At 41.2% G+C, this 24,493-nt stretch overlaps 1 protein-coding gene and 1 long non-coding RNA gene across 2 annotated transcripts in view; both read left to right on the forward strand.

Annotated features, from left to right (window-relative positions):
* LOC109137029 (ribonuclease inhibitor-like) overlaps positions 1–3,691 on the forward strand; it is a gene marked incomplete at its 5' end in the record, with an annotated part of 22,850 nt that extends 19,159 nt beyond the window's left edge. Inside the window, 2 exons of the mRNA XM_027274400.1 lie at positions 2,084–2,257; positions 3,676–3,691. Of these exons, the coding sequence (XP_027130201.1) occupies positions 2,084–2,257; positions 3,676–3,691 (190 nt within the window). The remainder of the gene's footprint in view (positions 1–2,083; positions 2,258–3,675) is intronic.
* An 8,728-nt stretch (positions 3,692–12,419) lies between these two features.
* LOC113744495 (uncharacterized) lies at positions 12,420–13,476 on the forward strand. Its single transcript, XR_003461592.1, has 3 exons — positions 12,420–12,703; positions 12,864–13,082; positions 13,344–13,476. It is a non-coding gene; the product is annotated as an uncharacterized LOC113744495 (long non-coding RNA).
* Positions 13,477–24,493: the final 11,017 nt, after the last annotated feature.

Below are 24,493 nucleotides of genomic sequence, written 5' to 3' on the forward strand. Positions count from 1 at the left end.
GGTTCAAACACAATTTTTTAAGGAGTACTTTCCCAATCTGGAACAGAGCTTGGACCTGACAGGGGTTTTGTTTTGTGGGAGTTGTGTCGTGTATGGAAGGTTTGTACCCCAAAAAATAACCCAGTTACAACAAACTGACGGATCAGGAGTGGAGACACTGTCTGCTGGCCTGGAGAGTCCAAACTGTAGACTGCAGACTCTGAGGTCAGTTCACTGACTGTTAGTTTTTTTTTTGTACATATTCAGCATTCACCTGAGCACAAATCTGAAGAAATTTCAACTTTTTCAGAAATGTTCTTTTTGAATGGTTGAACCATTGTTATATAAGCTGCACCAACAGATGCCAAAACGTCACAATGAAGCATCCTCTGTTTGGGGATGGAAAAAAGTAAGCCATAGGTCCTTGAGATCCTTGAAAGTTTGTGAAATTGACAGTTTTCCTTGTTGATCTACAGTGTAGGAATTAACTCAAAGGGGAAATTTGATCCAAACAGTCTTTACTTTGGTAGACAAACAATGATTTATCTCAATCAGACTCTTAAATCCCATGTTAGCTGCTATTTCAAGACAGACTTGAACAAACGTAGACCTTTTTAATGACAATACCGATTAAGACAGACATATAAGTTCGATGGCCAATTAATATATAATAAATGCTTTCAGTTAAAAATATCCAATTCATGTGATCCCCTTAATCAGAGACTGGACTGAGATCAGCAAGGTTATTAAATCCGTGTCGACATGAATGTGTCGGAATGTTGTGCGTGACGTTTGGATGAGTCTGTAGAAGGTGACATTATGATGATCCACATAAAACAATGACAAAGTCACTCTACTCATTTTAGAGAAAAGCTCATGGATTAGGACATGTAATGTTGAGCTGCACATTTCAAACCTGAACACATCGTGATTGGATCATAAATGGATTTTTATCACATCATTTATTCTTTATTCAGATTAGCGCTGCAGTTTGTCAAGAGATCAGCTTGCTTCTGTGGTCTCAGCTCTGAAGTCCAACCCCTCCCATCTGGACAGAGCGGACCTGAGTGTCAACGACCTGCAGGATTCAGGAGTGAAGCTGCTTGTGTATTTTCTGGAGAGTCCCACACGTGGGACTGAAGACTCTGACGTCAGACACCACTTTTTTTACATCTGAATATTGGCTTTATATGCTTTTGTTCACATTTCTCCAAAATTCATCCTGATATGTGTAGCAGCTTTTGTAAACTTTGGGATCTTGTGTAGAATCTTGGATGAATTTCTGTGGGTTTTTCTTTGTGTTTTGGCTGCACAACATTTTTGTGTATAGATGGAGCCACGGTGGAGCGGCAGAGTTCAAGTTCTTTTTCTTTGTCATTTACAGTTTTGAACCGGCATCCGGTTGGGTTCATGTGTTTGGAGTTTCCATTTTATAAACTCTACTTTCTAAACCTTCTTCAGCTCTGAACAGATTATTTAAACATTGAATGATTTCAAGCAGGAACATTGTCTTCTAAACTTACATAATTTTATTCTTTATTCAGATTGAGGAGCTGCAGTTTGTCAGAGATCAGCTGTGCTTCTCTGGCCTCAGCCTCGAAGTCCAACCCCTCCCATCTGACAGAGCTGGACCTGAGTGACAACAAACCTGCAAGATTCAGGAGTGAAGCTGCTGTGTGGATTTTCTGGAGAATCCACCACTGCAGACTGAAGACTCTGAGGTCAGTTCACTGACTCTCGGTACTATTGTAGATCTGATGTAACTTTTCCTTAGTTCATATTTTCACTGTTTCTGTTATTGAATTTAGGATCTGCAGTCACAAAGACTTGCACGCGCACACCACACATACAGACTTGACTGAGATCAGCAGCATGTTTATTATTCTGTGTTGACATGAAATGGTGTGTCTAATGTTGTGCTGAGTTTGGATGATGGCTGTAGAAGGCTGACATTATGATGATCCACATAACACAATGACAAAGTCACTCTACTCATTTAGAGAAAGCTAATTGATTAGGACATTACTGTTGAGCTGCACATTTCAACCTGACACATCTGATTGGATTTAAATGGATTTTTACACATCATTTATTCTTTATTCAGATTGAGGGAGCTGCAGTTTGTCAGAGATCAGCTGTGCTTCTCTGGCCTCAGCTCTGAAGTCCAACCCCTCCCATCTGACAAAGCTGAACCTGAGAGGAAACAAGCGGCAGGATTCAGGAGTGAAGTACTATGTGATTTCTGGAGAGTCCACACTGCATTCTGCAGAGACTCTGGGTCAGACACCATTTTTTACTTCTGTGCGTGAGATTAATATGATGTGAAAGTTGTTGCTGACACTAAACTGTCAGACAACAGGCGATATTATACTGGAATCCACACTGAGTATCTGAATGCTAAAGTCTATTTTCTTCTTCTATGGTTTAGTCCATTGACTGTGGCAGAGCATATATTAAAGAACTTATCTTTGTTTAAAAAAAAAAAAAACAAACAAAAACAGATTAAATAATAACTCTATTTCACAGTCGACATAACAAATATATCACTATTTCTTTTTCCAACATTTTGATGAAGCATATGAATGCTTATACTGACTGAATAGTTTAGACTGAACATGCTTTGATTTTAGGACTTCCACTTTTCCTCAAGAACATATTGTTTGATGTCTTTTGTTCACATTTCTCCAAAATTCATCCTGACTATTTGTCATCTTTGTAAACTTTGGGATCTTGAGTCTTAATTTCTGTCATTAATATTAATGAGAGCTCTTGTGACTTTTGTATTTGACAGTTGTGAACCTGCATCCTGTTGGGTTCAGGTGTTTGGAGTTTCCCATTTTAACTTCTAACTTTCTAAACTTCTTCAGCTCTGAACAGATTATTAAACATCGAATGATTTTAAGCAGGAACATTGTCCTTCTAAAGTTTACATCATTTATTCTTCATTCAGATTGGAGATTGCAGTTTGTCAAAGATCAGCTGTGCTTCTCTGGCCTCAGCTCTGAAGTCCAACCCCTCCCATCTGACGTGCTGGACCTGAGTATCAACAAACCTGTATGTTTCAGGAGTGAGGCCTCTGTCTGATCTTGGGAGAGTCCACACTGCAGTCTGCAGACTCTGAGGTCAGTAGAGGGTTGCAGTCAGTCCATGTTTGGTCTCAGCAGATTGTACTAAACACAGTACGTACAAAGCAACAGAATCCAGTATTTCCTGTAAACCTCGCCTTCTCAGCGGCTGCTTTCCTCAGTGAAGCTGTGAGAGGAGAACGGTGACAGGCTTCAGGATTGGACAGAAAGACAGAGAGAGAGTTTTTGGTTGATGTGAAGACGGACTGTTGTTGTTTGTGTTCATTTTTAACTCTAACAGCAGTAAATCATCAATAAGTTGAGCAGTGAATGTCTCTGTTTCTGCACTGATGGATGCGTTCAGGGACTGTCAGCACTTTAATTTCTCACTGTGGTCCTTGAGTGAATGTGCAGAGTCAACAGACTTGATGCAGGTCTGTGAGCTTCAGCCAACCGTTAACATGAGAGCTGACAGGAAGCTGGCTACGCTACACAGCCGCTCCACTTGTGCTGAACATATAAGTCCTGCTGGTCTTTATACTGATGTGCTGCTCACTGACTGACAGCTGATGAAGGGAGTCTCTGGAAACACTGATTCATGACTTCTGTTGTCTTCTGCTTCTCTCATCAGGTGGGAGTCGTGGTGAGAAAGGTGTTTGTGTTGAGAGAGGATCAGCGAGTCCTGATGATCCAGAGAGGTTGAAGCAGCAAGCATCAGCTCTGACGGGGCCATGTTACTGGGAGGTGGAGTGAGAGGAGAGCTTCATCCAGCAGAGAGACTGACGGAGGAATCACAACAAGTGGAGATGTTTTCCCTTTTGAGCTTTGGATAAAAGCATCAGCTTCATAACTAAATGTAAAATATAACTCATGGACATCTGATATTCTCAAAGACTACAATACTGCATTTTTCAGATGTTGGTTGATGTTGTAATCTAATCAGCTTTAGTGAAGTCGAAGTCCACTGTCCAGGTAAATTTTCCCTGTTAGTGGCGACGAGCAAGTGCATGTGAAATATCGGCTAACAACTGTCAGGGTAATTGTACTGCAGTAAAAAGTCCAATATTCCAGTGTAGCGCAGTAAAATGTGTAAAAGTAAATGACATTCTGAGTAAATGTACTCACAAACTACTACTACTACTCATCCAAACTGAAGCATCTCCTGACGTCTTCATTCATCACCTTCAGTTAGTTTAGACGTGAGAGAACTAAGTACATTTACATTACTCCACACACGTGTGTGTAACTTGTGTTATGGTTCATCGTCATATATCTTGAAGTCGGGTTATATTTCAGTGTTCTCTGTGGCTGATGACCGACTGTAGGAACCACGTGTTAGTAATGTTTGATTTTAACACTAGAGGGGATTGTTGTTTTCTTTGTATAACTGATTACAGATGAGCACCAGCTGCATTCATTACATCAGTCTGTTAGTAGATGGTAGGAGCACATGGTAAAACTATCAACTGCAAGCCACAGTCGTGAAAATGTAAGTTTCTCCTTCGTCTGTGAAAAATGTGACCGTCACCAAAAAGGAAAGTTTTTGTGGAATTTGATTTCTTTGGAAACACCTCCGTCTGCGGCCTGTCACACTTTTGTTTCAGGTTACCCAGAAAACAGCAGCAGCTACTGTGACTGTAATTCTCCAATCACAATCAGCACGACAGTGGTCCAGCACTGTCACCCACAGCAGAAAGGTTTCTGGTTGGAAGCTCGGCTGGGAACCTTTCTGTGTGGAAGTTTTGCATGTTCTTCACTTCCCCCACAGTCCCAATAATCGGTTCATTGGTGACCAGGTTTGAGTGTGAATGGTTTGTTTGTCTTCAATGCCCTGCGATGAACTGGCTCCAGTCCACCATGACCCTGGTTACAGATAATGGGATGGATGTGTCCCCCACAAGTTTTTGTGACACTGTGGTTGGTGGACTTCAGACCTTATCGGGGGGATGGGTGGGTCCAGAAGACGCTCCCTAATGACAAGATTAGACTGAGAGGGAGCTCACATGTCAACCAGTGAAAATGAAACCTTTACTGGAAACCAACACCTCTTACTGTAAAGGCTGATGCTGATAACAGGGTGTGAGATAAACCGGTCTGCGTCTGGAAAGATTTCTGTAATATCAAACTAGGAGAGAAATGAAAGTACTTTAGTAGTGATGAAAGTGAGTGAGGTGTCTGCACATAGATGCAAAGTTACATACTAACAAGTACTATTATTTTATATATATATAGATGACCAGTGGTGCAAGCCTGGATCTTGTCATCTCCAGGGCTTACAGCAATCTTACCATGTATACCTTAAATGGGGAGGCATACAGAAAATAGTTGATATTAAGATGACAGCCAATCGCTCAATTCTATGGTGCTAAAAGCTTTCTCCAATTTTACTTAAGACATCTGTTTACTCTGCGAATTCCTATAAGTTCAAATAAAGCAGACTCAAAAATATACCACACTGCTACCAAGACCACATACTGTAGCTCCGAGCCAGCTGGTAGCTAGATAGACGAGTTTGTGCTGTTTGAGGAACGTCTGCTCGACCTTTTGAACAAACACACAACAAAATTCAATAAATATTTTTTTTAATGTGATAACGTTTTACCAAAATAAAATAAAAAACCACAAAGAAAATCTTGATTTGAAAAAGTACAAATACATAAAAACTCATTCTTTCATCAGCAGTGTTTTCGTGAATTCACTGTTTGTGTTTCAGAAGCTTTCAGTAGTGTTTGTTCTGCTCTGAAGCTCTCACCTTGCAGCCAGGAAACTTTCGTTCAGACAAGGTCAATGCAACAATGTTTCAAAAGAGCGTCAGTATCAGGATGTAGTTGGATTACATTCAAAACAATTATCGTTACATGGAGCTGTCTGGATACTTTAAAGGTGTAACAACAACAACAACAACAGCCAAAACCACGAATTCATTAGGATTAACCGACAGGTTAGAGACATGTGACAACTGAAGCTTTGTGTTTTCCACTTCTCTGTGCTTTTTTTTTGGGACGTACCACAATAACTGAATCTCTGGCTCGCTGAGTCACTTTATCTGTCTGCTGTTCTTATTTTAATCACTTCTGTTATTTTGTCTGAGTGTGGAAGTAGAAGAGAACAGCAGGTCAAAATCTCAATCCCATGCAAAAACAAAACAAAAAAGCATACTGTTGCAGAAACACTGAAGGGCTCAGGGTTTTAGTGCAAAGTGTGCTTTGTCCTTCATTAGTCGGTCCTGATAAAGACGTTTGCCGCCAGGCTTTGAACTGAAGGCTTTCGCTCTCTCTGGTTTCCAGTGTAGAAGAAACAACAGTAAGTTCCTGAGACATGTTACAGCATCGAATGTCGTTCAGTCCCAAGTTAGAGGTATATTTGGATTCAGCTCAGCACCATGTCCTGTTTGACATATACATTCATGTCTTATATTCAAGTCTTGCTGCTTCTTCACTTCCCTTGTCCCGATCCTCCTGTTGTTGGATGATGTTAGAGAAGACAGAATTTAGTCAGTTTAAAACTTCCAATAATCCTTCTATTCTCACTACAATAAACAGTTAATATCACAGCAAACATAAACAATTTGTTTTTGGTCAGATTTTCTGGAAAATTGACAGCTGAACAGAGACACAGGCACCTCCTCCAGGAAAACCTCAAAAACATGCTGCTTTGTTTTCATCTGAGATTCAACTTTCAACAAAGAGAACGATTTAATAAATCCATAATTTAAAAATTTAATGATTACAGCAGGCTCTGTAAAATGATTGAAGAGTGGAAAAATGTAAACTAGATTTGACCACAGTAGATTTGGCTCTAACTCAACAACAGTCTTCTCATATGATGCAGCAGTGCTGCTGTAATTTGGATTATGAAATATACAGTGTACTTACTTCAGGATCGTCTTGAGTCTTGGTCTGAGTCAATAAGTCTAAGAATAAGAAGATTATCATTAGTTCAAGCAAGATATGCAAAATGTTAAATGTCAAATAATTAATATTATTATTTACCTCTTTAGAAATACAATTGGATATTATATATTTCAAAAGTACCACCAGGATTATTACAAGAAGAATCACTCCAACTACAATGCCTACAATTAGGCCTGAATTTCCTGAAATGATAAAAGACTGAGTTCATTAATCTTGCTACAAAACAAACTTCTGTGTGAGATATTTCCTGCAGCATCAAGGAGTAATGTACACATCTACAATGCGGGTGTGTAAACATGGCCAAGCATTGACTCAGATAACCCATAATAACAATTCTTCTTAATAGACAAAGAGTTTTTGACTTACCTGAACTGTTCTCTATCCTCAGAATGGAGTTTGTAATACGAGTCTCCTCATCATTACTTTGTTCACAGGTGTACATCCCGTCATGATCTGAAGATAGGTATTGTAGGGTGAGGTCGCCTGACTCTAACACAGCCTTCACCAGCTTCTCCCACGTCTCTGAGGCTGTGTAGGGGCTATCTCCAGTCTGGTTCAGGATGATCTGGCTTTGGTTGAATGTCCAGACGAGCCTTGTCCTCGGAGGGTCAGTGGCCTTGCAGGGTATTGTTGTTTCAGTGTTTGAAACATTGATAGAAGCTGAAACGATAAAACACAAAAACACATATTGCTTTTACCCACTGGGTGTTGCCAGAGGCACAACATCCTCAACCTCAAGAGAACAGTGCAGCTTTGTATTGCTTACATACATTTGTATGTAATTAAAAAAAGAAGAGAGAATACACTATAAATGTTTTTTTTTCTGTAAAAAATAGAAATCATTTAACATTAATGGCATTATACTTAAAACAATAGTTTGGTTGTTTATGCACATATGTCTATATTTCTACAGAGATTTATACACAATAAAATCAAAACAAAATGACTTTAGTTATTTTCTGTAAATTAGCTTACAGAGTTTGAATGTAAATGTAAACATTCATGTAAAACCCAATAAGATTCACCTTTAAAATTACATTAAATTGTTATAAAATAAGCCATACACTTAATTACAGATGATTATTATTGTTATTGTCTGTATAATTTGTATGTATACAGCTTAATATTTCATTATTAGCAGAGATAATTTTACAGTTTTCTATATAATAAAAAAACAGAAGTTATTTTCTGTTATTTTTTTACAAAAGCGTGATCCACCGTCACGGTGACTGCAGGTCGTCTCATAAACACTTACTTGGTTTATACCAACTGGCTGTCCTCGCTCTTCTGCCGTTGCTGATGGTGCAGGTGTAGTCCAGAGCGACGCTGTCTGAAACCAGAGAACTTTTGATGTTGTAGATCTGCTGCACGGTCTCGAGTTCTTCCTTGTTGGTCACGTTAGACGGAGGATTGGTGGACCAGGTCAGCTTAGGTTTAGGGTAGATCCCCTCTGAGCTGCAGGTGATGATGTTTTCTTTCTTCTGAATGTTGACTTCACGGACAGGAGCTGCAAAAACAAAGAAAAGAATATTCACTTTACTGGAAGATGTTTTTGAAGTGGTGATGTGGAAGACTCTGAAACCTTGAAGATGAATTTTTTGATCTTAATAATGTTAATTACTGAAACATTGTAACTATAGTTACAGATTAGAAAGCATTCATTTATAACTGAATGAAGGTGCAGTCATTCAGACTTTAACCTGCAGACTTTGCTCTCGGAGAAGCATTATTAAGTTTTATTAGGTGCATGAATGTTCTATACAAAGTAATTCAAGAAACTACTGGACTGTCTGTAGGTGGCAGCTAGCACTGCTCGTGCTTATCCATAAAAACCCTTTGGTTGTTTTCTGTTCTGTGCAATCAACAAAGTTTTACTGGTATCTACGAGATGACCTTGTTCTCACAGCCTTGAATAAATATCAGGCTTCTCTTCCCAGGAGGGAACTATTATCAGCCAAAGCACTCTGTGAGTTCACCTGCAGCTTGCAGTGCACTGAACTGGAATAAAATATGCACTTCAGCATGTGTTCACTCGAGACTAAGTTGGTCAGAGCACTCTCAAAGCAACATTGTGTAAGCATAAAATACTCCGACGCTAATCATGTTGCTGCTTTGTCGTGCTGCTGTAACTATTTCTCTGTTTTTGGTGGTGGAGAAGTTTTATGGAGGTTTTCCCCCCTGATCCTCATCCAGCTGCTGTGGATCAGCTCTCTGTGATTTACAGAGTGTCCTGATGAACAGTAACAGAAATTGCTGTAGCTGCTGTTAGCTCACTTTGTGAGCTGCCCTGACTGTGAGCTCGGAGCACTATAATTTGTTGCGGGGTGTTGGCGGTTATACCACAGGTGTTTTTGTTTTCAGGCATTGGGTGCAGGGCGAAAGCTGATGTGGAGTGGAGCCAGTGTCGTGCCAGAACTGGAGCTAGACAAGCGGGCAATGTAATCAGGCTCACCAGCCTCTATGGAGGCAAAAAGGCCCAAGAGGACGCTGCTGGCGAGATCGTCATGAAATAAAAGTTGGACTGTTGGACTAGTAAGTAATACTAACTGGCTAAGAGAGAGAGAGAGAGATCATTGTAATGAAGTGAATTGAATTTCATACCTTCCACATCTATGTTGATAAATGACTCCCTGTTGCCAGTGATAGTGCTGGTGTAACACTTGTATGTCCCCTTGTCCTGAACCTCTGTCCTTTTCAGCAGGAGTGATGCGTTCCCTCTGGAGATCTGATCCTTGAACAGTGATGTTCTGCCTATGTAGCGGGGGCCCTGATGTGCGAGTTGATCTTGGTTGTGGTAGTAGGAATGGACAGGAGTTTTACTTGGATCCTCAATCCAGTGGATTACCGCATCATCACCAGGCTTAAAACTGCACGGTAAGATGCAGCTTTCCATGATATGGCAGACTTTAGCATCTGTAAAACATCAGGTGAGGGAACACGACAGATTAAGGTTCATCTCAGGGAAAAGTGAGCCTCTTTAGACGTCTGATTATCAACTTTTATGACCATATAAACCCAAATCACGAGTCACTGAAGACATGATTGAACAACAGAACTGATCCAAGAGGGTGATGATTTGACCCAAGGACCAAGGAGTCCCTGGTTTCTGCTATGTATAACGTTGTGTCATCTGCATAACAAAATAGCAATGGATTATTACATAGTGATTTTACAGATACCCAGTGCCCCTCCACACACACCAATTGGTAGAGCGGGTTTTGTTTTGTCCAGGGTCGGGCAACCTGTAGGCCAGGCAGACTGGATCTGGGTTTGGGTCCAGCCAGGGGCGCCGTATAGGGTGGAAAAGTTAGGACAATTCCAAGGGCCCACGACTGACAGGGGCCCCAAAAAATAGATGTGGTGACAACAGCTGCGCAGAGGGTGCCCAATTAGATTTTTTTTTGTCATGGGGCCCAAAATTCCTGGTGGCGCCCCTGGGTCCAGCCCCTCCAGATAAGCAGTGACCCTGGTGTGGTCAATCACGGGGCTAGGTAGAAGATGTTGGTGTGTTTACCAGGGAAGCTACAGCTCACAATCCACTCTGATATATAATATGTTCCAGTTTCACCCAAATCCATGAAGAAAGTCACAAAAGTTGGCAGCAGCCCATTGTAAACCTATGATGGTGATGTTGACCTTGGATCTATTTTACTCTTGTGGGACAATAATTTACAAAATGCTGTAATCATTCAGTATGAAAGAAGACTTGAAACAACTGATTGACACCATAAACTCATAAGGAAGCTGTATACTGTGGTAATAAATCAATTGGAGAGGTAGGGTTATTTTCCAATAAGTACTCCATATAATCAGTCCTTATTGTTGCAACCAATGGAGTTGCCGCTGCTGGACATTAGAGAGAATGCAGGTTTAAGACACGTCTGCATTGGATTCACTTCACAGACCTGAAACGAAAGAATTCATTGTGCATTCAAGTGTGTGTAAGTTTGTGTTTGGGAATCTAGTCAAACAAGTTTAAGCAGATTCCAGCTTAACAACACAAAGCTGTTAATCTCCTCTCTGCAACAGATTCAATGTTTCACTTCTTCTTGGTAATACAAATGTTTTATTTTATCTGAATAAAATAGAGGTGTGATAGTAAACACGGTCACACTGGACTTTGCCACTTTGGCCGAAGTTCAAGGCATGACTCTGCTAATCAGTAATTTTGTTTTAACTCGTTTTCACAGTACAGATGAATGTCATTTTGGTTTTTAGTGTTTTTATTGTTGAGTTTCAACTCAACAGCTTCTATTTCCTTAACGTTGTTTTTCAGAGGATTACGTATAGTACGAATGAAAACTGAACTGTATTGAGGTGACAAGTATCTGAAACTCTGAATGAGAGAAAATTCTTTTTTTGTGTGATTTTTAAATACATACAGATTTCATTATAGATCTGTCTTGATTAATGATCTTTCCTGGAAGTCTGGAAGCTTTCCCTGGAAACAGTGCCTCATACACCAAGTTTAAACACGGCTGTGATTTAAATTTAGATTTCTTATGAGAGCAGACGGGCTGTGAACGCCTCACTTACCTCCTCGGTTAAAAGTCGTCAGAAAGGTCGAAAGGACCACCGCAAACACAGGACACTTTGTCAATGCCATCCTCCATGTAAATGCCCTCAAGTTCATATGCGGGAGTGTCATGCCTATGACTGACCAGGAACAGGTGTAAGACTTGTTCAGTGAGTCAGTCTGCTATGCTTGGTATGTGAGTGTGTGTCTGTGAGTGTGTGACTGTGAGTGTGCCAGATTAGATAAATTAAGGTCATTGGACGAGACCAACTCGTGCCTGTATTTATCCAAGATAGCGTGACCATAACCTGCATATGAGCATGTTTAGTTTTTGCTGCATTGCCGGTTAACTTCAAAATATCATAAATCATAAATATCAGAGAGCAAATCACTGTAGTTTTTGTGTTACGCCTGCACAACTTTTGGGTGAAGCAACTGCTCTGATTTAAAAAAGGTAAATGCAAATTCTGAGCCAGTCTTTGCCAATCTAATGCAAACAGTTATGTTATGTTGTTGCCAATCAACCATCAGCGTCATTATACAGTAAAATAAAATAAGAAAGTAAGGGTTGTTGAGTTGGTTACTAACACAAATTACATAGTGATGTTTTGAATTAGTAGCGTAATCCATTGGATTACAGAATCAGAATCTAATCTGAGTACTTTTAGATCACTTACAATATTGCACCATATTCTAAAGAGCAGCCACAAATATTTAAGCTCTCTCCCTCAGCACCTGTGTGCACTACCTCCACCCAAATGAATGGAAAAACTTTATTTATTTACTCTGGAGTATATTTTGAAAAACGTCTTCATGCATAGAAAATCATGAATTAACCATGAACGCACATCAAAACTGAACTCTAGCTGTCCATCATAAGATGATTTGACTCTCATGCTGCCTGAATGAATCCGATGCCCCTCACTCATGAAAATATAGAATTGTCCTGTGTGCAAATCATCATCATGCTTTGGTATTTATTTAGCTGCTTCTTCATCTTTTCAATTTCTGACGTTCTAGTTTAATAAGTTTATTTTCAGTGGCGCCACCAGGGGGTGGCCAGGGGTGGCCACGGCCCCACCTACAAATTTGCTGGCCACCCCACTGGCCAGTCACATGGATTCTATCGTCAGTTCTGTGTTTCATCCCAAATCATTCTGGCCAAATGCACAGCCAGCGTGACCGGTCCCCGATTTCAAAAGAAGTGACGAGAGAAGACTAGTGAGTGAGTAAGTCATACATTTCTTTAGTAAAAGAAGAGGGGGGAGTATGACGTGACATGTGCTTTTTAAAATGCCACATGGTGCCTGTTACAGAAACCTTATTTTTTGACATTTGGAACTGGGTTACGTAGCTAACGTTAGCTGCTGCTTGTATATGTTATGTCAGTTTGCAGACAATGAAGAGAAAGTCCACAGGAATCTCTTCTTATTTTAAGAAGAAAGTGAGCACAGTGGGAGCAGCAGAGGCTTAGTGAGGAGGAGAAAGAGGAGGATGGAGGAGAGGAACAGACAGAGCAGCATGAGGTTACACAGTGACGAGGAAGAGCCTCAGCAAACAGCAGACCAGCACCAAAAGCAGGTGTTCCACCTGTTCCTGGACCAACAGGTGAATTTATGACTGTGTGGCCCTAATAATGAATTTGATGGCTCGGCCAGATAGAAACGTCATCTGGAGAAATGTATGTTTATAGTGTGTTTCCATTCAATTACAAATCATGACATAATCACTTAAAGCTTTTTGATTCATGTTTGATGGTAGTTCAGTTTGATTAGTCTGAATAGAAATACCTATAGGCTATTATTATAGCTATAATCAGAGTCAGTCAGTCAGTCAGAATAACTGATGCTGCCTCTTGTTTCATCACAGATATCTCCCAGTCCAGAGCAGAGCAGCCCAAGCAGCCACAACTGAAACCCTTCCCTAGAACCTATAGGGGACAGGAGACTGTTGATCCCTGGTGGGAAACTCTTGTTGAGTGTTTCTGTACTCGCTTGCAATAGTTTTGATTATAATAAATGTACACCTTTAAATTAAGCTGTTTGTGTCTTTTTAAGGATGAAGTATTTCTGATTTTCTCTAGTAGCCTGTATACTACAACAGTATAATCAAATCCTGAAATGATGGCTTTTAGTTTTGGTGTTTCACCCCAAGAATTTAAATGGCCCCATCTGGCCGCCCCTATGAAATTTTTTGGAGTAGTATAGTATAGCATGAAGAGGAGAGGACCAAGCACCGAACCCTGGGGGACGCCTTGGGGCAGGTGCAGGTGTTTAATATGAGGTATGGTTTGAGCCAGGAGAGTGCAGTACAGACTCCCTGAAGTCTGTGAACAACTGGTTTACTTTTTCACATAATGTTTCTGTTTGTAGCAGCAAGCCAGCCCTCAACACAACAAGAGAGTTCATGTTAATACACGTGTCCATTTGTTTATTATATTTGTTGATTGCACTAGGAGTGCAAAAACGTCGGGAATATTCTGCTTATCCTTCTGGACCTTCTCATTGTTGTTTCTTACATTTTGTAATCTGATTACGTAGCTCCAAAAAACAAACTTGAGTTAAGATCGTCTGAGCAGACACAAAACAACAAACAAACAGTGATTAGTCTTTTTTTTTAATAACATTACAATAATTATGACACTTTTGTGAAAGAGGCCAAGTGTGTGTGTGCAGAGAGAAGCAGCAGATTATAAACCGACAGCATGTTAAACATTGATCTGTCCACGTCACACAGAAAGTCTGCATCCTTCAGTCACAGCAGTGATTCACAGTCACATTTTATGATCCAGACAGGAATTTGGCCTTTTCAGTTAAGAAGGGTTTCCATGCAGCAGGACAGTGTAGGTAGCACAACATGAAGTCAGTCTTTCATTTTGGAAATCCGGCTTGTGCAAGTGGTCAAGAGCAGAATGCTGATTCCTACAAAGAGGCAAAACTCTTACTCCTAATGAGCCTTGAAGTTCTTCTCATGCATGTTTTCTACGAAATAGTGCCAAGAACTGCTGAACCCAAGGAATTAAATCAGAAGCTAAGAAGTCCTTTTAACACATTCCTGATTCATCTCCGCTGCATCTGAAGAACCGGGACAACATGAACAAAAAAAGTCCTCCCATTGTCCTTGTGGCACCCAGTGCTTGTTTGGCAGTTGCGGCAGTTTATTTCAGCGTAAATATCATGATTAGTGCATTCATTTAGTGGTAGATGTGCGCAAATTCTTCATTTGGTGACATTTGATAGATAAATTTGTGTCGTCCCCACAATGTAGCAGTGGTTTACAGACAGATGAGAGGAACTGATGCGTCTTTTTTAATAAACTGTGTGAACTAAGCTGACAAGGTAACGGGCTCACTAGTTTTGGAGAGCTTTACTTTTCCTTTAATCAACTTTTTATTGGAAAAAAAAAGGTGTACAATTGGTAAACATAACAGACAGAGAAAATATAGAGACTCCTTAGGAGATATTGTGACTCGCCAGCTGCAACAGTTCACTCACTGTTAGTATTGTTACTACGTCACAGAGATGGAGCCAAATATTTCACAGATAAGCAGGGATTTGTTTGGCTGTGACCAGGCGTTAAAGCAGTCACAAGGCTTCTTTCTTTTTTCCACTGAGCTAACCACTACAAACATTTGCCCCAGTAGTTCCTGCCCCTGAGCTGGGACTTTTTTGGTGGAGGGGTTAAGAAATATGGTAGTGACCTAATTAGGGTCCGAGCACGCGGTTCAAGGCCCTATTGAATTACGTATGTTTATTTTTTTTTCAGTTTTTTATTTTATTTTTCATCAGACATAAAGTAAATCGTATTTTCGACGGCCCATACCCCCCGAAAACTCATGAAAATTTGCCTACCCCCCCAATGTCAGGTGTAAAATTTCGTATTTTGGGGGTGTCGCACATGGACGTACGCATATGTCTCGACAGCGCCACCTAGGTGTGCGTTTTTAGCGGTGCCCCTCGCCACGGTTTTGTCCACGTCTACGAAACTCGGTGGGAGTATGTAACATGCCCAGACACACAAAAAAGTCTCTTGGTGCCCCGGGCTACAGTGAAGCGTACGGCGTCCAATTTTTGACAAATTTGGACTTTTCTGGTTTTGGGGTCATTTCCAGGGGTCGCATTTGAACGAACTCCTCCTAGGGATTTCATCCGGTGTGCTTGAAACTTAGCGTGTGTGTTCTCAAGGCCTAGACAATGAAAAGTTATCAAAATCACAACTTTTTATCAGAGGGCGTGGCCGTGACGGCACGTCAAAGTCAACGCTGCCGATTTTTCCGGAAAAAAAACAAGACTCCATTTACTTTTTTGCTGAATTTCGGGCAAAACTGTGCAGCTATCATATACTTTCTCAGCGCTGTCTGAAACTTGTTGGGGTTGTTAAGACCAATATTATGCACAATTCGGCTGCATAATTAATAAGGGGGCGGGGCAAAAGTGCTCTATAGCTCCCCCTGGAATTTTTCTTTCAAACAGCCCCGCCACAGTTTTGGACACAGAATTATGAAACTCAGCCAAATTGTAGAACATGGCAAGACCTGGCGATCCATAAAATCATTCAAAGAAAAAATCAGGAAGCAGGAAGCACCTTCTCAGAGCTGTCGGAAACTTTTTGCGATTATCAAGGTTATGTTATGCACATTTCCACATGCGCACATTTCGATGTGCACACATATGCGAGGGCCCGACCATCGCTGCTTGCAGCTTTAATTCAGATCTGTGTTCCTCCAAATGTCAAAATGTAGGTAAAGTTCCTGAGTTCCTAAAATCGTTCCCGAACTCCTAGAAAAGTTCCTCCAACGAAAAACGAAAAAAAAAGGACTTTTAGAGTAAGCAGGAGTCGTCACAAGAAAAAAACATAAGAAGAGCTCCAGAAATCAAACAGCAGATTCATCAGGCTCATCCAGAAACCCTTCACGTCGATGCTTGAAAACGTTTTGTTGTGCGTCTTCTACTCTTCAGCATGTACTGTCAAAAAAGTAGCAGTTCATCAGGGTCTCCAAAAAAAAAGAGTTCCTCTTCAGAAAAACACCCAAAAATACAAATTTGATTGTGCATATTATAATATATATATTTTTTCCTATGAAGCTGTTCTTTGTCAGTGTGTCGCTGTGTGGTTTATTAGTATTTTGTTAGTTTTCAGGTGTTTCCATGTTGCGGTTTCTTTGCTCTCAGGTTAACTGGGTGCCAGTTTGGTGGCCTGATTGTCCGTTGGTGCCACCGACAGCGAAAGCGCTGCTCTCGTTCAGGTCTGCTGGCGCGTCTGTAAGAATGACGGAAAAAAAAGGTTTTGAGTAAGAGGATGAATATGTTAATTAACAAGGAGTTCCCTTTCAGGGCAGATTATAATCTCAGTAACGCGTTCAACCAGTTCAGCCTAAAAGTATTTCGTCTTCCTTGTTTCATTTGAGTCCTGAACAGTAAAATACAGTCATCTTCTGTCAATCATCCCATGACCCCTCAGAGAGTTGTTGTGTCCCAACCCGCTTTGACTGACAACCATTGGCCAACAGCTCATGAAGGTGATCGTGTGTTTTTCATTATTTATTAAACTTCATGATCTTGTTTCCTTCTAATATCAATGAGATGTTGTCAGCTTTGAGGTGGGGCAGCAGAGCAAACGTGTTCAGCGGCTCCATCTAGTGTCTGGTTTCAGTCAAGTTTCATATATTATTTAAAACATTTGATGACCGACCTTTTACTAAATGCAGCTCTGTCACCTCTTCAGGGTCGTTTCTGGGCTTCGAGGCGCTTCCTGTGTGAGACATAATATGTGTGAAACACAAAGAATTTCAAAACACCTGTACCTGCCTGCATGACATGTCCTAGAATCATCTGGCGTGACCCGGATACAATTAGTCGTAACTGGTATGACGGGTGTGGATGAGTAATCACAGGTGTGGTTTATGTTCTGACTCATTTCTTTTTGTAATTCATGGCTGAAAAACAAGTAGTTACACGTGTGCGATAAAGATATATCCTCAGTGTTTGTTTTATTCTCTTTACCGAAGGGACCTGTAACGATCTGTAAAATGCAAGGAGCCTACCCTGGACATTAACTGAGGCATAGAAGCTTGACTTTACACCTAGTGTTTCATATTTAATGCAGAAACACACATTTACTACCTCAGTAGTGACCCTGAACTTGATCTAATTAGATATTTGGTACCATCCAGCAGGAAAACCTCTGCTGTAATTTCTGCTTTTCTCCATATTTTACATTAACGCTGGCTCTCAAACTAGATTTATATCCTCTAAAAAGCTGATAGTTTCAGTTTATTTCACAATGATCATTTGCAGTTTTGCTTCTTGCATGAAAATGCTCTTTACATAGGAATGCATCAATAATGCAATATGTTAAAATAACCCATTTGGATGCATTAGGACTACATTTGACTGATATTATTGTGCTTTTACTCAAGTAAACTCAATTTAATTTATAAAACTTTATAAAAACCTGTGACTGCCATAAAATATTATTTTTTAACCAAGACCCAAACAAAAATGTTGAACTATTCTTTATACCATAAATGATTTAAGACCCGAACCAGACATAACCACACTCTGTGAATGCATATATGTTTAATCGTGAGTGTTTGCTCTGCATGTGTTAAGCTGTCTTTTTCCTTTTATCAGTCAATGTCCACATCTCTTGGAGTCCGTCTTTACCTCTCATCTTCAGGTAGACCAGCATGCCCGTCAGAGCAAGAACCAGCCCTAAAATCACCAGACCGACAATCCACCAGTGAGACGCCGCTTCTGCTGTCTGTGCCTTACCTGCACAAAGGTGACAAACACAGATTAATACAAAAAATATATATTTACTTCAACACAACAAACAACAGGCAGCTGCGTTTTGTGTGTATGTATGTTGAGTTCTATTATTGTTATTCAGCTCTAAGCTCACACTGGCTCCCTTTGTCATGACAAACTCAAAAAAAGAAGAAAAAAACAACTTGGACAGACTTGAAATTGTAATCTACAGCAATGAACATCTAGATTTTCAAGTGGATTATCTGATTATTCACCTACATTTGGATTGTTTGTGGACAAACATCTCAAACTGAGTAAATCAAACCATTTGCAAGCTTCAATTTGTTTGTTTGATGGCGGGAAACCACTAAAAACAGAAACACCTGTGGAGTCTTCAAGGCAGTGATTGTCTACCTGTGGTCTGCGAGCTCCCTCTAGTGGCACAGCGAGCCATCGACAGTTTTTAAATTAAAATCTTTTAAATGAAAAATCATATAATAATGTGTATATGAAATGTAATTTACAATCTTTCCTGTGATACATTTTGTTTCCGTGTAAGCCGGCCTCACATAGAATTTTCTTCCTAAATGAAACCCAGACTGAGCAAGTTACAAATTATAAATATCTGGGAATCTGGTTGGACAATAAGTTTTCTTTTAAAACACGTGACTGAGCTCACAAAGAAGGTAAACATTAAGCTGGGTGCCTTTATATAGAATCAGGTGTTGCCTTTCTTTTGAAAGCATTGTTCAAACAACCATTTTATCAATTTTAGATTATGGAGACGCATCTCCATCCACTCTGAAAGCTCTTGACACAGTTTACCACAGTGCTATACGTTTTATTACTGGTGATCCTTTTAGAACTCATCACTCTAAACTATATGAGAGTGTAGGATGGTCCTGTCTCCATGAGAGGAGGGAAACACATTACCTCCTTTTTATTTACAAGGCAAATTACCATCATACCTCACTTCTCTTTTAGATTTTAGACACCGCACATATAGCACAAGGTCACAAGGTTTTATAACACTAGAAACAGAGGCTGAAAAATCAGCTTTTCAGTTTTATGCACCTACTAAATGGAACCATCTGCAAGAGACACTGAAATTAGACAAACTTGTGTCCGTTTAAAGTTTTAATACATGGTATGAGAGATATACAGTGTTCTTGCTTTAACTGATTTAGTTTTAACTGATCTTGCTTTAAACTGTGTTTTAACTGGTTTAACTGGTTTTAACTTGATCTTGTTTCAACTGGTTTAACCGTTTGGGCTATTTATTGTATATTGTTTATGTTTGTTGTGATCAGGGCATTGCTGTAAAAGAGCTATTTGCTCAGTCAAGGTTTCCCTGAATAAAGAACGGAATAAAAAAAAAAAAACATGAATTAAACCGTGATGGGAAAATAGTGAGTGGAGCTAAAAGGCTCTAAAACGCTGCAGCCGTGGCTGCAAATGGGAACAATTAGGAAGAGAAATGTGGATCAGGAGAAGATTAATTAATTTATTGTATCAGCATTATGACGCAATGTTGAAATACTGTATTTTAACATTTTCTGAGGTGGTACACTGTGTAAAAAAAAAGTTTGAGCACCACTGCTACTGTGATATTCTATAAGCACCAAATGTGGTTTAATCCGCCGCTGAAAATAGTCCCTCAACAGACGCTCTATGTCCTCCTGTTTGTTTGCTAAAATGTGCAGCTGCGTTTTTAAAATAATGTCTCTTCGGTTCATGACTGTCTTTGTGTTCATGAACTCACCAAAAGGACTGTCGATCGTGACGTCGGTGCGTTCAGTGTGCGTGTTGTACGGCAAGGAGAACACGCAGGTGTAGCTGCCCGTGTGCTCCGATTGCTTGGGGTCCATCAGTCGCAGGGAGCCGTCTCCAAACGGGACCCTGAAGCCGTCGAGCTCCACGTGGTTGTCCCAGGGTGACGTGGAGTCGCTGTCCCCCGTCTGGCTGTCATAGGTGAGGATGTGGGACGGGTCCTCGCCGTTGGAGAAGCTCCAGTGGAGGGAAGGGTTGTTCAGGTAATGAGGGGCATAGCAGGGTATGGTCAGGTCTCTCCCTTGAGTTCCCCTTATTTCTAAGTTTGAGAAGAGAGTGGGGCACAAATGAATACAAATTAAAGTATCCTGCATGTGTAAATTGCTGTATTACAAACACACAAACTCTGTCCTTATACCTCTTTCCCTGAGTGAGGCAGTCCAGGACGGACCACCGTAGGAAGTCGTGACTTTGCAGATGTAGATGAGGTCAGGTTGTCCTTTTATCCTCTTCAGTCGACTGTCGACCGTGTACAGCCCCTGTTTGTCAGCCAGCATGCGCGTGACCGGTCGGAGATCCTCAAAGGTAGGCGGTTCGGTCGCCCAGGTTACACGAGGGGACGGGAAGACATTGCGGACGATGCACTTCATCTCCTCGTAGCCGCTCAGCCTCGTCAGCTCCAGAGACAGGCCTCGGATGGGTGCTACACACACACAAACACAAACACACAAAGACGCTCACAGCATGCTCAAATGTTTCCCAGCAGACCCTGATGATAGACTCTAAATGCCACGGCCCAATATAGCCTGACGGTGGGTGATATCATTCTCATGCAGATAACATTAGAGCTCTGTTAAGACAACATAATACGACCACAAACACTGGAAATCTTTTTGAAGTACCTGAACGTTGATTTACTACAAAGCCTCAGGGGGGGTTTTATAGTCAAAAAATAATAATATCGGCATGGATATCTGTGTGCAGAAAGCCTTGAAGCAATTATGCACCCAACAATCAGAATAAAAGCAGGGAATTATAAAACAAGACTAAGAGTCTGCAGCTGTGAGACTATAAGCTGTGTGGTTCAGCTAAATGCATCATCATCAGCATGCCACCAAGTTCATATGACAATGCTATGATGATGATTTGCAGGTATAATGTCAAATCAACACAAAGTATAGGAGTGGCTTACGGGGATGTAAGTAGTGTAGTAGAAGTATTTGGATGCAATGTATTTGTTACAGGGGTGAGCACTGACTATGATCGATGTCTCAGCACAAAGAAGTAAACTACTTTTGCAGTTGCAATTAATAAAACCAGACAGATCATTCTCAGGAACATCGGCTGTCACGTGACAATGATGATTTAGCCTCTGGGGTTTCCGGGTTCCTGGTTCCGGGATCACAAGGAAGACGTCTGCATATGAATGCAAATGACTAAACTGATAAAAAGAGAGAGGTCCCACAGTTGCATTTTGGGAGGTGTGTTCTGAATGTTACAGATGCAAGCTACTGCAGCCAAAGCATGCTCAATGCTACTCGGCCTAGAAAGTGGGAACCGGAATGTTTCCTTAAACCCAAAGTATCTGCTCAACTAGTGTATCGAACAGCACCGGCTGTTACTGCCAGCATCAATGGGTGTCACCAAATGAACCAGGACTGAAATCTTAAGGATGTGACTTGAATATCAGTTAAAACTGACTTTAGAGTGGTAGTAAACATTGTGTCTGCACTGTCCTGGGATACGAGTTGCTGTCAGTTAAGTGCATTTGCTGTTTACCCTCTTCAGAACGATTGCACCTCCTAAAGGCAGATTGAAATTTTGTTACAGCATCCAACCTTATTTATAAACTCACCTTCCACCTTCAAGATGACCTTTGCGTTGTGTTGGCCCTTCGTGGTGTTCACGTGACACCTGTACGTGCCCCTGTCCTTAAGAACAGTTCTCCTGAGAATCAATGTGGCGTTGCCACGGGATATCAGGTGCGGGACAATGGTGGCACGTCCAGCGAGCTGCTCGTGCTCAAAGTGCTCCAAGTGCTCTTCGCTGCTGTCGTCGTCTTCATCGCTGTCGTCATCATCGTCATCATCTTTCTTTTTGTCCCGCTCAAACTTGTAGATCACCACGTCCTGTCTGAACCACTCGATGATCTCCTTGTTGCCTGCTTGAAAGCTGCAGGGAAGCACGCAATCCTCCGAAACGATGCATGTCACGGCAACATCTGAAACATGACGCAGAGAGTCAAGGTGAGATCACACTGAGAAGTTCACGTCACAGCTTGTCGAGGTTGTGATTCTTAACTCCCTGTGATCCTGGGACGCAATACAACCTGAACCACTTACATAATGTCTAACCCGACCTGTATTGACAAACAACCTCACCCAGAAACAAGAATGTTTCCGTCAATGCAGTTGGCACCCCCAACTGCATTGACGGACTGGCTGAACAAGAATTCGCGTCAGTCCGAATGCGGCCTCAGGGGATCAGAAACAAGAATGTTTCTGGGGACAATCCCAACAAGGGAGCTTACTTGTGTTTTCTACTTGGGTTCTTGTCTTGCTGACCCGGGTTGCTAGTGCAGGAGATGAAGCAACACCAGTTATACAATACATCCATAGTTGGACTAACCTCTAGGCACAGCTCTGGAACCCAACTCTTGGACAGGAACTGGACCATACTGGGTATGAGGATACCAAAAACATGAGTGCATTTGTTTGACCTTGAACTAAATTCTTTGCTTGATGCCATGTTGCAGCAAAGGTTGAAGCAGGTTCAAGTTTATTCCCGGGAAACCTTTGCATTGTTTAGCGAGACCTTCCTATGTTGGCACCCCCAACTGCATTGACGGACTGGCTGAACAAGAATTCGCGTCAGTCTGAACCCGGCCTCAGGGACCGGGGCACCATCAGGGCACATATTTGCACTTGTGCCCTAACCACTACCTCCTGCCTTCAGTGTAGCATGTACATAGCATGCCGTCTCCAAGCTCACATCAAGAAACAAGAAGTACTCTTGTGCTGGAATGGACCGGCACTTTGAGTCATCAGGAAAACAGCTGGATTTTATAAAAGTCATGACAGGTCAGTTCCAGTAACCGTCACAGGAATATGTTGCAGGGCCTCTGAGGCATTTCCCGACTAATCCAGCCTTGCAGTTAAGCACACGCTGTATTTTACAATTGTTTAGTGAGCATCAAACTCAGATATCAACAGCACTCCGCTGACAGATAGAACCCCTTGTGTCGGGTGGTTGTTTTCCTTTAGCTGGTTCAGGTTACAGTCTTACAAACAACTCTGCAAATGTCAAAGAAGGGACGTCTTTTGTTAAAGTTTCCATGACACAAACTAAACGAGGGAACGCTGCTAGGTGGACATGTGTTTTTCATTAACACCAAAGAATCTGGAAACTAGAAGCCATGAGCTGAATCTGCCTAATAAAATGTACGTACGATAACAACAGAGTGGAACTGGACACGTTTACGCAGTGGAGGCAGAGATGTTCGGGTTAATCAGTCAACAATCGCGACCTCCAGTAGATGAAGGAAAGTTTTCTTTAGTGTCAAGTCATTTTTCCAATTCTGAATCATTTCATGACTTTGTTTCTCCCACTCTGAGTGATACATGCCTGTTTCCGCACTGCGTAACGTGAAGTACGTGACGCTTGACGGCACTGAGTCACAGATTTCATGGAGAAAATGTTCTCCGCTTCCCGTCAGCTGTGCATCTCTGTGATTTACAGAGTTTCCTTTTTGGACGTTGAAGTGAACTGCAGCAGCTGGTAGCTGGTGTTAGCTCAGTTTGTTAGCTGTGAGCTCAGTACAACTCCGAGAGGGAGTGTTAGTGTTTGTACCACAAGTGTTCTGGACCACCGGGGAGAAGAAGAAGAAGAGCCTGTTCAGCCTGTGTGGGGAGAATGCCTGACGGTCTTTTGTTTGCAGCAGCTGAAACTTGAGGATTTAATGATGATGCTTTAGGAAAGTGGAGCAGAAGCTTGTGGCTTTAAATTCTGAAGTTTCACTTTTGTCGTAGCAGCAACAGAAAATACATCCAGCGTCTGTTTATAACTGAAGATTTGAGTAGAAAAGACGATGATGGTTATCCAAGATATTACAACTGGTAGCCTGAATTTCTAACATATAAAATATGATGGTTACATTATCTGGGAGAGTCCAGTGCTTCACGTTAATAAGTAACTTTAAGGATTATTGTTTAAAGGACTATTTGTAATGAGGATGCAGGATATGGTGTTGTAATTTCTTTAATCTAAAACAGGAACATAGTTCACATCTGACACAGCGTTTCTCAGTACTCACCCTCAACTTCCTTTTATTGCCACACACCCGAGCAGCAGTAATCACACAAGTCTAACCTCATTCATAGGAGCACAGGTGGACACATCCACATAAAATGTCTCGTTTTTACATGCCTCTGTTACGACACCGTGAGAAGCCGTCGACACCAGCAGCGTGATAGTAATATTACCAAAACAACCGCAGCTCGG

Source organism: Larimichthys crocea, chromosome XXIII (genome assembly GCF_000972845.2).
Source record: "Larimichthys crocea isolate SSNF chromosome XXIII, L_crocea_2.0, whole genome shotgun sequence".
NCBI classification, from domain to species: domain Eukaryota; kingdom Metazoa; phylum Chordata; class Actinopteri; family Sciaenidae; genus Larimichthys; species Larimichthys crocea.